Source organism: Arvicola amphibius, chromosome 7 (genome assembly GCF_903992535.2).
Source record: "Arvicola amphibius chromosome 7, mArvAmp1.2, whole genome shotgun sequence".
NCBI classification, from domain to species: Eukaryota; Metazoa; Chordata; class Mammalia; order Rodentia; family Cricetidae; genus Arvicola; species Arvicola amphibius.
The window spans coordinates 105,851,525-105,866,980 of NC_052053.1; the positions used below are offsets into that span (position 1 = coordinate 105,851,525).

The window sequence follows — 15,456 nt, forward strand, 5'->3', positions numbered from 1 at the left end:
TGGGCTGTTTGACTGTTTGACATGACCAGACAGACCTCCCGATTCTATCCTGTCTTCTGTTTCTTTCATCTGACTTTCTTTTGGCCTTGAGGATCCCCTATCCAGGAACCCTAGCAGACTTTGTAGGAGTGCGCTCCTATACTAGGTAAATCAGTTGCAAGAATTGTGTAAGGAGTCAGAACTATGGGATGGCCTCTGATTGTGAGATTATCTGGGGTGAATGAAGAGCACTATTTACTTCCATAGAATAAAGAGTCTGGTATGGTATCTCAGTTGGTGAAATGTTTGTCATTCAAACATGATGACCTGAGTTTGATGTCCAGTACTCATGAAAAAAAATCCAGGCATGGTGGCATCGACTTCTAACCCCACTGCTGGCGAGGTAGACACAGACGAGGATCATTGACTGGCCAACCTAGCCAACTCAGCAAATCCTAAGTCCTTGAGAGAGATACTGCCTATGGTTGACCTCTGGCTTCCACAAGCATGTGTAGGCACCTACACACACGTGTACCCCTCTCCCAACACAAAGAACAAGATTTTACTAGTCATATTTTATTTCAAGTGCTTACACTTTTCAAACTGAAGTATATGAAAAATGAATACAATGTATGGGACTATTCATGCCATGTTAAATGTTAAAACAGTACTTAAAAATACTAAAATTTAACTACATTTCAAATAAATATATATACATGTTATGTTAACCATTAAAAGGTTTCATTATTATTTAAAAACACTGATATGAATGTCTCTTAAATATGTAAGTATAAACCTGCTGACTTTTAAAAAGACTAATTACTTTTCAGACTTTTAGCAAAGCAGTAAAAAACATCTAATCTTGTAGAAATGTCTTTAGCTACCAAAACCTATCAGAACTCATACAGCACAAATATTGGCCAACTACTTCTGCCCATGTTAGGTCAGAGGAACTGCCGGTTGAGTCATTCAGACAGTGGAGAATCAGCTTCACAGATCTTAGTTTTTTCTTGTAGGCATCCTTGGGGCAAGAAGAAAGTCTACAGAAATGACAGAACTTAGACTCATTCTGTTTAACTAGTGCCTCCTCTGATGCCCTCAGCTTTCGATGTAAAAAATGGACTAACACAAATGTATAGGAAGAGGTTTTGAAGAGAAAATTGGATATCCCAAGGGAGGGTCAGCGGCTTGAACAGTGAGGTTCCTCAAAAGGAGTGGGTGGGCTTGGATACTGTAGCGCTCCTCATCATCGTTGGTGGCATAAAGCAGTTCCCATGAGAGATTGGCCCACTGACCTCGAACAGCCTCAGCATTCAGCTTCCCGATGTGGACCGGGAGCTCCTGAAGCACCAGGACCCTCGCAGTGTAAACACCCTGGAAGTGGAGGGGAGGGAAGGTTAACAAACATAAAGCAGAGCTGCCCACCACAGAACAGTAGGGACTGGCCTTTTAGCATGCACAGTAGTTGCTTAGCTTTTGAATCAAGAATCACCCTTGTTTTCTTAGCTCTCTAAATAAACATGAGAAGAAAAATGTCACTTTATTACTTTGACAAAAAAAATACAGTTATTTATTCTTTTATGACTCTGACCCATCCATCAAGTCACGTGGCCTTGGCACGACACAACTGCAAATGTCAGTGGATAGATCTGCTATTTTCTCATTGATGTGACTAAATACTGTATAAAAAACAGTTTAAGAAAGGAAGAGTTGGGGCTGGAGAGATGGCTCAGTGGTTAAGAGCACTGGCTGCTCTTCCAGAGGTCTTGTGTTCAATTCCCAGCAACCACATGGTGGCTCACAACCATCTGTAATGAGGTCTGGTGTGGATATAGAGCACTCATATGAATAAAATACACAAACAAATCTTTCCGTCTTTAATCCCAGCACTCAGGGGGCAGAAGCAGGTAGATCTCTTGAATTAGAGACTAGCCTGGTTTATAGAGTAAGTTCCAGGACAGTCAGGCTACACAGAAAAACCTTGTTTCAAAAATCAAAAAACAAAAAAAAAAAAAAAAGAAAGAAAAGAAAAAGTTTGTTCTGGCTAAGGCTGAAGATGATTCTGTTGCCTATTAAGCTGACAATCAAGATTAATCATCATCGTGGACAATTATTCAGTCAGGCTCCATTTCATTAAATTTTGGTTAGATGTAATTTGATTTCGGCACGCTTCGCTCATCTCAACTGTTAATTTATAATCCGAGGGCCCTTGAGCATCACGGGGCACAGTCACTACCACAGTTAGTCTGAGAACAGTTCTCAGAGCCTCAAGAATAAACATTGCGTTCCCAGCTGTCACTTGCCTCGCTCCTCCTTCCGCTCTGCTGAGCAACCACAATGATTCTACCTGTTCAGTTCACGGCCCTTGGAGCTTGAGCTGTTCTTTGTTTGTTTTCATGGCTACGAACATGCCATAAATGCCCATCATCTGTTCCTGCATAGCTGGACGGCATCCACCTCTTAGCCATTAAGAACAACATTACAAACATCGGTGTACGAGTTTTTGCGTCAGCCTACACTTTTGTTCCTCTACAGCATCAACTGCAGGATCATACAATCAGCCTATGAGAAATTACCTACTTGAGATTACTACTTGAGAAATTACCTGACTATCTCTCAAAGTGACTGTATATTCCCAATGTCAGTATATAACAGTTGTAATCTCTTCATATCCTTGCCAAGACTTATTATTTGACCTTTTATTTTAGCCATAATTGTATAGTAAAATGTTGTTCTTTTCTTGGGTACTGCTGGAGATCAAGCCCAGAGACTTACACATGCTAGGCAAGCAATTTTACCACTAAGTAACATACCCTAGTCCTAATTTTACTATAGTTTTGAATTGGTTCCCTACATGAATGATATAGTGCATTTGTGTGTGTGTGTGTGTGTGTGTGTGTGTATGTGTGTGTGTGTATTGGTCACGGTGTATCTTCAGAGAAGGGTATGTATAGCTTTTGTCCATCTTCGATCAGGAGTACTTACATATTATAATAACAAATCTTTTATATGTGGTTATTTTTCCCATTCTGGATTTGTGTTTTCACTTTCCGACAATATCTTTTGAAATATAAGGTTTATTTTTATTTATTTATTTATTTATTTATTTATTTATTTATTGGTTTTTCGAGACAGGGTTTCTCTGTGGCTTTGGAGCCTGTCCTGGAACTAGCTCTTGTAGACCAGGCTGGCCTCGAACTCACAGAGATCCGCCTGCCTCTGCCTCCCGAGTGCTGGGATTAAAGGCGTGTGCCACCACCGCCCGGCTATAAGGTTTATTTTTTAAATACTGTTTTGCTTTGAAGCAGGGCTTCATATAGCCCAGGTTAGACTCAAACTCTGTATTCTGTGTAGTAGAGGATGACCATGAAGTTTTGATCCTCCTGGGGATTAGAATGTGTGCAATCCTTTCTTCTCTCTCCTCCTCTTCATAAATCTTTTTGCATTCTATTATTTTGGTTCTTTTTCAACTTTTTAAAGATTTTCTCTACTTTACATGGCTAAGAATTTTACCTGCATGTGTACAAGGGGGCCAGAGGGGCCTGGACCCCTGGAACTAGAGTGACAGCTGACTATGAGCTACCATATGAGTGCTGGCAATTGAACCCGTGTTCTCTACAAAAACAATAGGGCTCGAAATCATTGGGCCACCTCTCCACTTCCTTGTTTTGTTCTTGAGACAGGATCTTATGGCCACTATGAAGTCCTCTGTAACCAAGAATGACTCTGAACTTTCGATTCTTCTGCTGCTGAGATTACAGATGTGTGACATTTCAAAGAACTTTGTTTTTGGTTATTTGGCTTTTGTGCTCTCTCTCTCTCTCTCTCTCTCTCTCTCTCTCTCTCTCTCTCTCTCTCTCTCTCTCTCTTTCTGACAAGGGCTTGCTTTGTAGCTCAGGTTGGTCTCATCCTTGTGGCAATCCTCCTCCCTTGGGTTCCTAGACGCTGGGTTTCAGAAGCCACGAGACCAGCAAATACAGGACTTGTGCTCTTCTTCTGCTTGTTTTGTTTTTCCTTTTCTAACACTGGAGGTTAGGGTTAGGGTCTTGTATACATGAGGCGAACATTCTACTGATGGGCCATTTCCACACTTCTGGTTACCCTATCTATTTATTTTCTTTCTTTTTTAAAAAATATTTATTTATTTATTATGTATACAGCTAGCCAGAAGAGGGCACCAGACCTCATTACAGATGATTGTGAACCACCATGTGGTTGCTGGGAATTGAACTCAAAACCTTTGGAAGACCAGGCAATGCTCTTAACCACTGAGCCATCTCTCCAGCCCCTTATTTTCTTTCTTTTTGATACAGGCCTCACATAATCAGAATGAATGAGAATCTGTGTTACAGTCATGGATAACCTTGAACTCCTGATCCTCGTGCCTCTATCTCCTGAGTGCTGGAGTTCCAGTACTATGTTACCTTGCCTGGTTTTATGTGATGCTGGCCACTGAACCTAAGGCTTCAAGCACCCTACCCAAGCAGCCTACACAAGGTCTCTAGCCACTGAGCTGCATCCCTAGCCTCAAGGTTTTATTTAAATATTTTCACTTTCACTTTTTATGTGTATGGACATTCTGCTTGGATGTATATCTGTACACCATATGCATACAGTGCATCAGAAGGCTAGAAGAGGGTGTCGGGTCTCTTGGGAGTTCCAGATAGTTGAGAGGTGCCATGTAGTTGCTGGAATTGAACCATGGTCCTTTGGAAAACTAGACAGTGCTCTTAAGGATTGAACTATTGTTCCAGTCCTAAAATATTTTATTTTTAGTGATGTATATCAATGTGGTTTCATTTGTTCCTAATACTTTTGTTATCATGTCTAAGAATATATTCTCAAGTTTGAGGTCTTAACTTGAGCTCACATTTTCTCCTAAACTTTCCATGGTTTTAGTTATAACATTTAGTTCTTTTATGCAGTGGAGGTCAGTTATTTAATACAGTGTTAGCTGAGATCTTCAGTGGATCGAATAGCATCTTCGAATAAGATGAATGTCAGTCCTAACCCACAGTACCTGTGAATATGTCCTTTACTGGAATGGGTACTTTGCAAATGTAACTAAGGATTTTGAGATGAGATCCTCCTGGATTTACATGGATCATAAGCCAATGTCCAGTATCTTTGTAAAAGAAAGAAGGAGAGCACCCCAAGATACAGAAAAGAGGGCCACTTGAAGACAGAGACTGGCGTTATGGTGCAACAAGCCGAGGAATGAATTCCAGGAGCTAGCAGGTGCAGGAGAGGCTGAGTGAAGAGCTCTTCTTTAGCGCCCTCAGAGGCCTCCTGACTGCTGTTCTTCAAGTCACCCAGTGTGTGGGGATAACTTTGTGTAGCAGCCATGGGAAAATGACTTCCTTAACCTAATGCTTCTCTTAATTGAGGACACTCAACTGTCTCAGTACCATTTGTTGAAAGCATTTTTCCATTATAAGGTCTTGATAGCCTTGTTGAAAATCAGTTGAATCATATTGAGTGAGGTAACCCAGACGCAGAAAGACAAATATAATTTATACTCACTCATAAGTGGTTTTAGACATACAGCAAAGGAAAACCAGCCTACAATGCACAACTCTAGAGAACCTAGACAACAATGAGGCCCTAAGAGAGACATACATGGATCTAATCTACATGGGAAGTAGAAAAAGACAAGCTCTCCTGAGTAAATTGGGAGCATGGGGATCATGGGAAAGGGTAGAAGGGGAGGGGAGAGGCAGGGAGGGGAGCAGAGAAAATTACATAGCTCAATAAAAACAATTATAAAAGAGAAAACCAGTTGAACAAGACTATTCCTAATTCCACTTCCCTCACTTAAACGATACCTTTATGTGGAACCACATAGTATCAGAGAGCTTTATGATGTATTTGAAATTCACATGTATGAGGTCACCACTCTTCTTTTAAAAGATCTTCCTGGCTATGCTGGGTCTCTTGACAGTCTTTGAGTTCTAGAAAATCACTCTGCCAATTTTTACAACAGGTAGATAGGCCTTGAATGGGGCTGTGTTAAGTCTATAGATTATTTGAAGAGTATTACACTTAAAAAATTTTATATGCATGGCTGTTGCACAATATTGTATATTGTGCAAAGTCTATGTACTACTTGCAAGCCTACTGCCGATGGAGGTCAGAAGAGGGCATCGGATGCCCTGGAGCTGGAGTTGCAGGTGATTGTGAGCCATGTGAGTGGTGGTGGGAACTGAACTCAGGTCCTCTAGCGTAACTGCTGAGCCATCTCTCCAGTCTCAGGTATTCCCATTTGAACAATATAGTCTGATTCACAAACTTGGGTATTTTATAAACATGAATAATTTCATTTTATTTAGATTTTAATTCCTTCTTTCAACAATGTTTTAGTTTTCAGAGTATGTGTTTTATACTTATTAAATTTCTACCTGTTTTGTTTGTTTGTTTTTGAGACAGGGTCTTACTAAACTAGACAGCTGTGAATTCACAGATCTTCTTGCCTTAGCCTTCTGCACGTAGAGATTCAAGGCATGAGATACTATGCCTGGTTTGCATTTTGTTTTTTAATTTTATTTATTCAGTGTGTGTGTGTGTGTGTGTGTGTGTGTGTGTGTGTGTGTGTGTACAGACACGTCACAGTGGACACATGGAGAGGACAACTTCTGAAAGTTGATTCTCTTTCACCATGTGGGTCCTGAAGATGGAACTCAGGTCATCACATTTGGTGGCAGGTGCCTTTACCTGCTAAGCCATTTCAATGGTCCTTTACTATTTTTGGTGGTAATATAAGTAGGATTTCCTTATTTTATTTTGGTTTGTTCATTGCTAGTATATAAAAATAGCATAGGTTTTTATGTTGACCAACTTCTTAGATCCTGCAGTTATCTTGAATAGTTTTAAAATAGACTCCTTACATCCAGAACACAGACTGTACCACCTGCAGACAGTGTTCCTTCTTCAGTTCTGATCCATGTGCTTTTCTTTCTTTCTTTTGCCTTATTATTTTTCGTCATAGCTCAGCTGTTGCAATAGATTTACATCAAGTACTGCGGCACAGGCCTCTAGTCTTTGCAGTCTGAGTGACAGAGACAGGATGATCCCACAGCTAGCTGGGCAGAGAGAGACTCTTGCTGAAAGATGGCCAGAGGACAGAGAAGAGAGGGAGGAGGAAAGAGGTTGATCAAGGTTTGTTTTCTCACTGTTCTAGAGGTAGAGAAGTCTGTGGTAAGGGTTCACCATAGGCTACAGTGAGGGCTTTTTCTGGCTTGGAGAAGGAAGACTCCCTCCTCTGTCTTTGTATGACACACATACAGGAAAGTCTAATGTCACCTTGTGTTATAAGGCCACTGATCCCATCACACATTTCAATACTTATGATCTCATCAAATCCAATTACTTCCCAATACACTGTGGCAAGGGTTTCGATATGAATTTGAGACAGAAGCAATCAGTTCATTACATACAGACAGAACTTCAGCACAATATGATGGTAACTATATCTAATAACTATTAACCAACTGCACACCTCAGTGCATTCACAGCGAGGCTAATGAATCATTTCTTTTGGGGACCACTTCAGAGCTCAACTTTTCCTTGATTTTTATTTATTTTTTCTGGTTTGCTTCTGCTGCTACACATTTTTAATATCAAATTCAGTGGCTGGAAAAATGGTTTTTACTATGAAAGGGTATTGCATTTTGTTAAATGAGGTTTTCTTCCTTTTTATCTACTTAGATAATTATAGAGCCCTTGTTTCTTATTTTAGTGTTATTGTGTATTGCATTAACTGGTTTTTTTATATATTAAACCAATATACTATTTTGACACAAAAGTTGTTTTTATAAGTTGCTGGATCAGCTTGCTAATTCTTTGTTGAGGACTTTGCACCCATGATGATGGAGTTGGTTCTTTGCTGAGTATAGTTTGCCCTGATGATTGCTTTTGTGTAATTCCTAAAAAGTGCACTACCTTCTGTACCTTCTGTTACAAGCCAAAGGGTACATTCATTACGTACCTCAGTGTATCCACACCGTAGCTAATTTTATTTTCAAGACAGGGTTTCTCTGTAGCTTTGGAGCCTGTCCTGGAACTAGCTCTTGTAGACCAAGCTGGCCTCGAACATGCACCACCACCGCCTGGCTAAGTCATTTCCTTTGGGGAGTTCTTCAGACTCAACTTTGACTTGATATTTATTTATTTAGGCACAAGGAACTACAGGTCTTTTCAGCTCATCTCTTTCAATGTACCACCTCTATCAAGTGAATAGGCAAGTAGGGGCAAAGCCCAAATTCTTAGGAGTAGCACGTCTAAGATGAAGCCTCCTGTGAGAAGGGCTGGGCGGAAAGGAACCCATTCCTGACTGTGTCTGGAATCTGGCCTCAGCAGTTACAGTGGGAAAGAGATTAAGCACACTGATGTCCTAGCCTCCAGGGAAACTTCCCCTTTAACTGGGAGCAGAGGAGGAGGGCGAGCCTTGTGTTCTTGGCTATGCCAGTCTAATGGAGTTTCCATCTCACTGAGAAAGAAGGCAACAGGATGAGCTTCAAATGTTGGCTTCTTGCTATTTTTTAATAATGGTTTTCAGGAGAATTTTCTAAACTAATGTTTCCTTATTTGCTATATGCCTTAGGGTTATAACCTTTCAAGGTAACTTTTAAAAATCATTTTTGTTGGCAACATTTACACCGAACTACTTTTTTTCTTGCCATGGTGCTAGACAGACCTAAAATCCAAATAGGATCATAACGTTCAATTTTTCATATTGTGTTCAATAAAAATACTTTAAAATGTAATAAGAACAAGACTAAGTATTTTTAACAGTCCTCTATTTGAAGAAGCTCTGAACTATCAACGACTGAATGTAATTCAAATGAAGCATATATGTCAGTAATTTGCTACCCACAAGTTAATTTCTCTTCTTGGGGTTAAAAACTAAAGTGGTAATTCTTACACTTGAACTGGGCAGAAAAAAACCCACAAAGTATTTTATCAACTATAGCAGATCACACACACTAGCTGTCTTATAGATCAGCTGTTGTACAGTAATTACACTTTTCAATAGCCCCCTATTTGGCTGGCCAAAGGAAATGAACCAGCTATTCTAGATTACACTATCAGATTATACAGTCATAATTATGAATGCCTTGTAACTTTAATTAACATTATCAACAGCTGGAATGTCACGCCATTTATCAGTTCAAACAATCTACATTTTCCAAACACTAAGGTTTATTCATGGAAATGACTTACCATACTAGACTCATACCCCAGGGAAAACAAGCATGGCTTTTCTCCTAGAATTGCTTCCTTCCATTGCTCTTCAGATACCAAACCAATGTACCAGTCCCTCTCGTATTCTCTGAGGTAGTTGGTCAGTTCTTTAAAGTCTTCTATTGGACCCAAACTTGCTTTATCAACCATTAGTTTCAGTGTATACCTAAAAAATGGAAACCCAAACAATTTCAGAATATTTTATAGTAAACTTTAAGAGGAAAGCTATTTGTTGACTATTTTTAAGACTCTGAAGTGAAACCATCCTAAGTTAAGCCAACACTAGTTGTGCATTTAAAGACCAGCACGGAAGAGGTGGGAGCACGTGGACCAGGTCATCATCCCTAGCTCTCCAGAATGAGTTCCGGGCCAGTCTGGGACGTGTCTCAACAGCCAGTCTCTCCCAAGATAAAACCATCCATTTCACATAAAAACTGAGGGACATGGGGCTGGAGACAGAGCTCGGCTGCTGTGTACTTGCCTAGCAACAACAAAACCTGGGTTCGATTCCCAGCACCATGTAAGCTAGGCCTATAACATTAGCACTCTGGAGGTGGAGGCAGGATATGCAGGTTCCATTTTCAATGCTGAGAGAAACAAACAATCAAAAACAACAACAACAAAACCCCAAACAAACAAAATGAGGGAGAAATGCAATCAGCTGAAATGAAGGCATCCAGGGAGTGCAAGGAGTCATATTTTAGAAATTCTCTACCCAGCTGGGCGATGGTGGTGCACACCTTTTAATCCCAACACTTGGGAGGCAGAGGCAGGTGGATCTCTGTGAGTTCAAGGCCAATCTGGTCTATAGAGCGAGTTAGGGCTATGTGGAGGAACCCTGTCTCAAAAAAAAATCCTCTATACAAAATCAGAAATGTAGAAATTAAACTGTTTCCAACTCAACCATACTATATACCAAGTCTTTTCTTTATTTTTATGAAAGCAATAAAAATTATAAATGCAAGAATCTTCTAGTGAGAAAACAAAACAACTGTGTATAATCAAAGTGAGTTACCTGAATGCTTTCTGAACCAGCTGCAACAGTTCTGGCTTTTCTGAGAGCCAATCCAAGGCACCAGAGCAGGGTAAGCCACCATTGTAGACTCTTAGTATCTGTCCAGGACTAGGTGCCACGTTGTCTATTCCAAACAGACCAATATAGCATGCCATCACTGTATGGACATACAAGGTCATTAGAGCTTTATCCTTTGCGATGTCTTCCAGCACACTTGGCTTTTCTGAGTGAAAACATTCCAACTGTCTTAAAACAAACAGATACCAGTCTTCTGGAAACAAGGGGCTTGCCTCCCTTATTCTGGAGTGTGGTGTACAGTTAGACCTCCATTCTTCAGGTAAACTCAGCAAGTGTGACTGCGAACAACTGAACTCCACGAGAGGGATGTACGCCCCATCTTCTCGCTGGCCCTTGTCGACCGCAGGGAAGCCCAGTAAAACTGTCCTATAAAGATCATTTTTGGGACCTGTGCTTGCAGAATGATCATCTGCACCCTGGGAGTCTACTGACCCTGGAATAGGCAAATTTGCACCTGCTAGATCTTTGAGCTGAAGTTTTTCTTTTCTGTTTTTGATAGCAGGTTCATCATCAAAAATATTATCATCAGACCAGTCATGGAAAGTGTCTGAATTTAAACTGTCCGAGTCTTCCAGGGATTTGGGGCATGGTGGAGTGTTCAAGGCAGGCAGGGCCACTGGTAAGGCTCTGCTGGTCTTTTCAGTGTGGTGGCTCTTCTTCTGTGTGCTGGGCCTTTTAGAACAGTACTGCATAAGAACCCACAAGAGCACTTTAACAAGGTCACCTTTGAATTCCTTCAAGTTTTCATGAGAATCAATGATGCCAGATAGGACACTTCTGGCATCAGAGTACAGCTTCACAGGCAGAATGGTACAAGGGGTCAGGACATTGCCCCAGTGCTCATTAAGGGAACACATTTGTGGGCCTTCTTGCTGAAAAGCACTTCCAAACACTTCGTCCACTCTCTGGGCTTCAGCAGTGTGGCAGGATGTTTCCTGCAATTCTAACCCCTAAAGAGGAAAGAGAAGCACTTGGATTCACAACTGTCTCTCACCCAGAGAGTGCAATGGAACTCTGGTTTCCAGGGGATCTGATGCCCTCTTCTGACATCCGTAAGCATCAGGTATGCATGCGGGCACACATGCAGGTGAAATACCCACACACATCATAAAATAATAATAATAAATTTTGAAAAAGACTAGAGAAGAATGTCAGCTTTTGTTACCACGTTTTAGTATGCAATCAGCACAAGCCAGCTATCAGCATGTGCTTATTGAAAATACCTTTAGAAATCATCAGGTGTTTTCATCGGCTAACATCCGCTTCTTCCAAGCTAAGTAATTATTTGATGTGTACATAACAGGGAAAATTGAACATATGCCCTATAAAAACCACCGGGAAAGGTTCAAGTGTTACTGACCTTCACATTAACACAGCAGTAAGGATAGCCACGCTCTAGGACCATTATCCATATCAGACGATCCTCAAAACGGCCCAAGTAATGAGAGCCAGGGAGGAGGAGACCTAAAAGAAATTAGAAAAGGGAGGGAGGAAAAGGGAAAAGTAAGAAATAACTCTCTGAGCTTGTTTTATTTTTTCTATGAACATTTAAAATAAATATCTAGATCCCTATTTCAATGACTTTGTCCATCACTAGGTCAAGAATATAATGGAGAACCCACTGCCTCTCATGAGGTGTCTAACTCTTAAGGAGCACTCAGAAGAGACAACACATTAGGATATGTTTGTCAGAAAGATGACCAGGTGGAAACTATTGAATAAAATGCTAGCCACACATCAGGCATTAGGGAAAGTACGAAAAGTAGGTCAGCCAGTTCCACACTGATCTGAAAGATAAACTAGAACAGTGTCTTATGGCTTTGAGATTTCTACATAATTTATATCACTTGTGATGTATGGCTATTTTTAAAGCTGAGGTCCTCTTTAAGCACAGTCCCCCGAGACTTACTCATGCTGACTGCAACCAGCCCCAGTTCACTCACAGCTGCTGGAGTTCACTGTATGAACACAGCTGGATCTAAGGATTCCTTTTCCTGGCCGACAGTTCAGGTACTTTCGTGTCTTTGCTATTAGAAGTAACAGCTGTGGGGCCTGGGTTTTGTAAGTCTCATTTAGCTGCGGGACTGATGGGTGAACTCAGCAGGGCTGGCTGCCATCCTCCGAAACGCCTGCTTGCAGGGACTCTGAGTGGCAGCTGTAGAGTGACGGACCTTCCACTGCTGTTCACGCTCACGGTTTATGCTCAGCACCCCTGCTTTCCTTGACAGGTCTCGTTCCGTGCTGTACGAGGCCAGGTGACTCTCACAAGCAGATGGCTTCCTTCTACGGACGGCCCCTACTGCACCCGTCTGGCAGAAATTCATCATAAGCGGGTGGACATTCTAAGCAGAAAGGTGTTTCTAGGCTTCAGCGGTGAGTCTGTCATCTGAGCTAATTTAAGCAAATATTTTCCTTTTAAGCTGTCAAATCACCCTAATGAAATTTTCCCTAAGTATTTTTATTTTACAATTTTACCTTCAAATAAGCAGCAGAAATATAATTCTATTTGATATTTAGTCTCTGCCTACATATCAAAGTACTAGCACCTGTTTAATGATTGGACCAAAAGGAATTTTTGCTTTTTGTTCTTCTTTTTTTTGGTACCTCAACTATATTAGTAAGAATTTCCTGAGCACAGCCTACCACTCACCCAAACTTCCCGCTGCCATTGCATCCTGCAGTGCTATGGTCAAGCTGGGGATCATCTGGCGGTAGAATACTGTGTCTGTGCACACACAAGCTGTGCTGCCCACTGCTTCTGGCCAGCTCTGAACTGGGCGAGGAAACCCCACCAAGAAAACAGGAAGGGTGAAGAGGGGCAGTAGAGGAGCGGAGAGCAGTGCTGAAAGGACTATGAGAACCAACACAAAGGGCGCGAACACAGCGTTGAGGACACACAGAGTGGTGGTTGTTCTCCTGTGCTGTTTCTTTTCTGTCCACGATGCCAGAAGCACCGTCACTGCAAACTGCAATTTAGTGAGGAACTGAAGCAAACGGTCCCGCATGATACCAATCTGTGGATAAATAAAAATTATTATTTGGCTTATCAAATGCCTTATGAATTTTCAAAAATCACATAAGGAAAAAACACATAATAATTATATTACTGCCTCAGTATTTTGAAGGAACAGTCCTAGCAAGCCATTCCTTGTTATAATTTTGTGCAACCTCAAAATTACTAAATAAGAAACTGCATTTGTGTCTACTGCCGTGAAGAGATACCATGACCATGATAACTCTTATAAAAACAAAACAAAACAAAACAAAACAAAAAACCATTTCATTGGGGCCGGCTTACAGGTTCAGAGGTTTAGTCCATTATCATCATGGCGAGAAGCGCAGGCAGACATGGTGCTGGAAAAGGAGTCAAGAGTTCTACATCCAGACTGGCAGGCAGCAGGAAGAGAGTGAGACACTGGGCCTGACATGAGTATCTGAGACCTCAAAGCCCACCCCTAATGACACACTTCCCTCATCAAAGCCACACCTAATAGTGCTACTCCCTATGGGACCACTTTCCTTCAAAACATCAAACTAAGTTTTATCTTTTTTTACTTTCTTTTTTTTGAGGCAGGATCTTATATAGCCCAAGCTGGCCTCAAACTTGCTATGCAGTTGAAGATGACCTTGAACTCCTGCCTCTCTTGGCCTCCACCTCCTGAGAGGTTAGGCAGACAGACCCCTGCTGGCACTAGCTGGTTTTGTGCACACTTGGGATCTTCATGCAAACTCATTACTCCACCAAGGAGGCTAGCAGTCAACCTAAGTTTGGTCTTAAAAAAGCCGGGCAGTGGTGGCGCACTCCTTTAATCCCAGCACTCGGGAGGCAGAGGCAGGCGGATCTCTGTGAGTTTGAGGTCAGCCTGATCTACAAGAGCAAGTTCCAGGACAGGCTCCAAAGCTACAGAGAAACTCTGTCTCAAAAAAGCAATCCCTCTCCAAACAAAACCAAAACATAACAACAATAACAAAACTAATTTATATTACATCACTTAAATCTTATGGGCAAATAATTTCTCACAAGCTATTAAATTATGTAACTAGGATAAACTATAGGAAAACTTATTGAAGCTAATTGAAGAGGGAAAAAAGACTGGATTGACAACAAAAGATTGAATTAGACTACACTGAATTAACTAAGACTAAACTAGTATTTTATATTTGAAATATAGGTTTGCTAGAGATATTTCATTTCTAAAATGTAGTGCAATTATTGAAATTTATGACTCAATATTATGTAATCAGCTAAGTGGTATTTTGAGTTACTGCTATTTTTTCTTTTTTTCAGTTAATTTTCTTTTTGACAATTTTATATATGTACAAATGCATTCTGATTACATTCCCACAATCCTCTCTTATCTCCTCCCATGTCATCAGCCCCAATTCTTCCCTATAAATCTTTACCCCACATTCACAACTTTTGGTTTTATTACCTGAGTTTCATCTGGGGCATCTGTGTGACACTGAGTTTGGAACTCTCCACTGGAGCCTGATGGACTTGCCAGTGGGCACACAACTGAAAATAAGACTCGTCCAACTATTCACACAGAACAGCTAAGTTTTGGGATGCCTTCAATATTATAAAATACTATCAACTTTTACATTTAAATATTAATATTTACTGGATATTATAAAACATTAAGAATGATCACTACCAATCTTTTTTACCAGCTCTTCCCAAAAACATAAGTGAATGCAATACTTTAAAATTCATTTTATATGGTCCTGCTATGTAAACCAGACACTATCACAAGGAAAGGTAGCTACACATACATGCATACACATGGCATAGACACACATCTTGAGAACACAGATAATTGGTATTAGCCAACTCAGTACCACCCCAACAGACGAAAAGGGTTGGACTGCATGGCCATTTAGAAATATAAAGCTGGTTTAGCAATCAAAACTCAACACATCACACTATATAAAGAAACACAGAAGAAACATTTGATAAATCTAGCCCCTTCGTGATAAGAACACTTGCTGAGTCATGAAGGCACTTTCTAAGACAGAGAACATCTATGCAGGATGCTGACTGATAGAAGACTTACATATTAATGACGGTTGAACAGGTTCCTCATGAAATGCCTGCTTTTTCTCTGCAAGTGAACATTTTCCTATTTCCCAACATAAAGCAACAA

The 15,456-nt window shown here is 40.8% G+C and overlaps 1 protein-coding gene across 2 annotated transcripts in view; it reads right to left on the reverse strand.

Moving 5' to 3' along the window:
- Positions 1-620: 620 nt before the first annotated feature.
- Pcnx4 (pecanex 4) overlaps positions 621-15,456 on the reverse strand; it is a 33,646-nt gene continuing 18,810 nt past the window's right edge. Inside the window, exons 7-12 of one of the 2 annotated variants that reach the window (XM_038336318.1) lie at positions 12,963-13,326; positions 11,673-11,776; positions 11,037-11,262; positions 10,235-10,391; positions 9,199-9,385; positions 621-1,353 (exon numbers count right to left, since the gene is read on the reverse strand). In XM_038336318.1, the coding sequence (XP_038192246.1) occupies positions 1,102-1,353; positions 9,199-9,385; positions 10,235-10,391; positions 11,037-11,262; positions 11,673-11,776; positions 12,963-13,326 (1,290 nt within the window). In that variant the 3' untranslated portion in view covers positions 621-1,101. Of the gene's footprint in view, positions 1,354-9,198; positions 9,386-10,234; positions 11,263-11,672; positions 11,777-12,962; positions 13,327-15,456 lie in introns of both variants that reach the window. The other variant, XM_038336317.1, reaches the window with a different exon arrangement.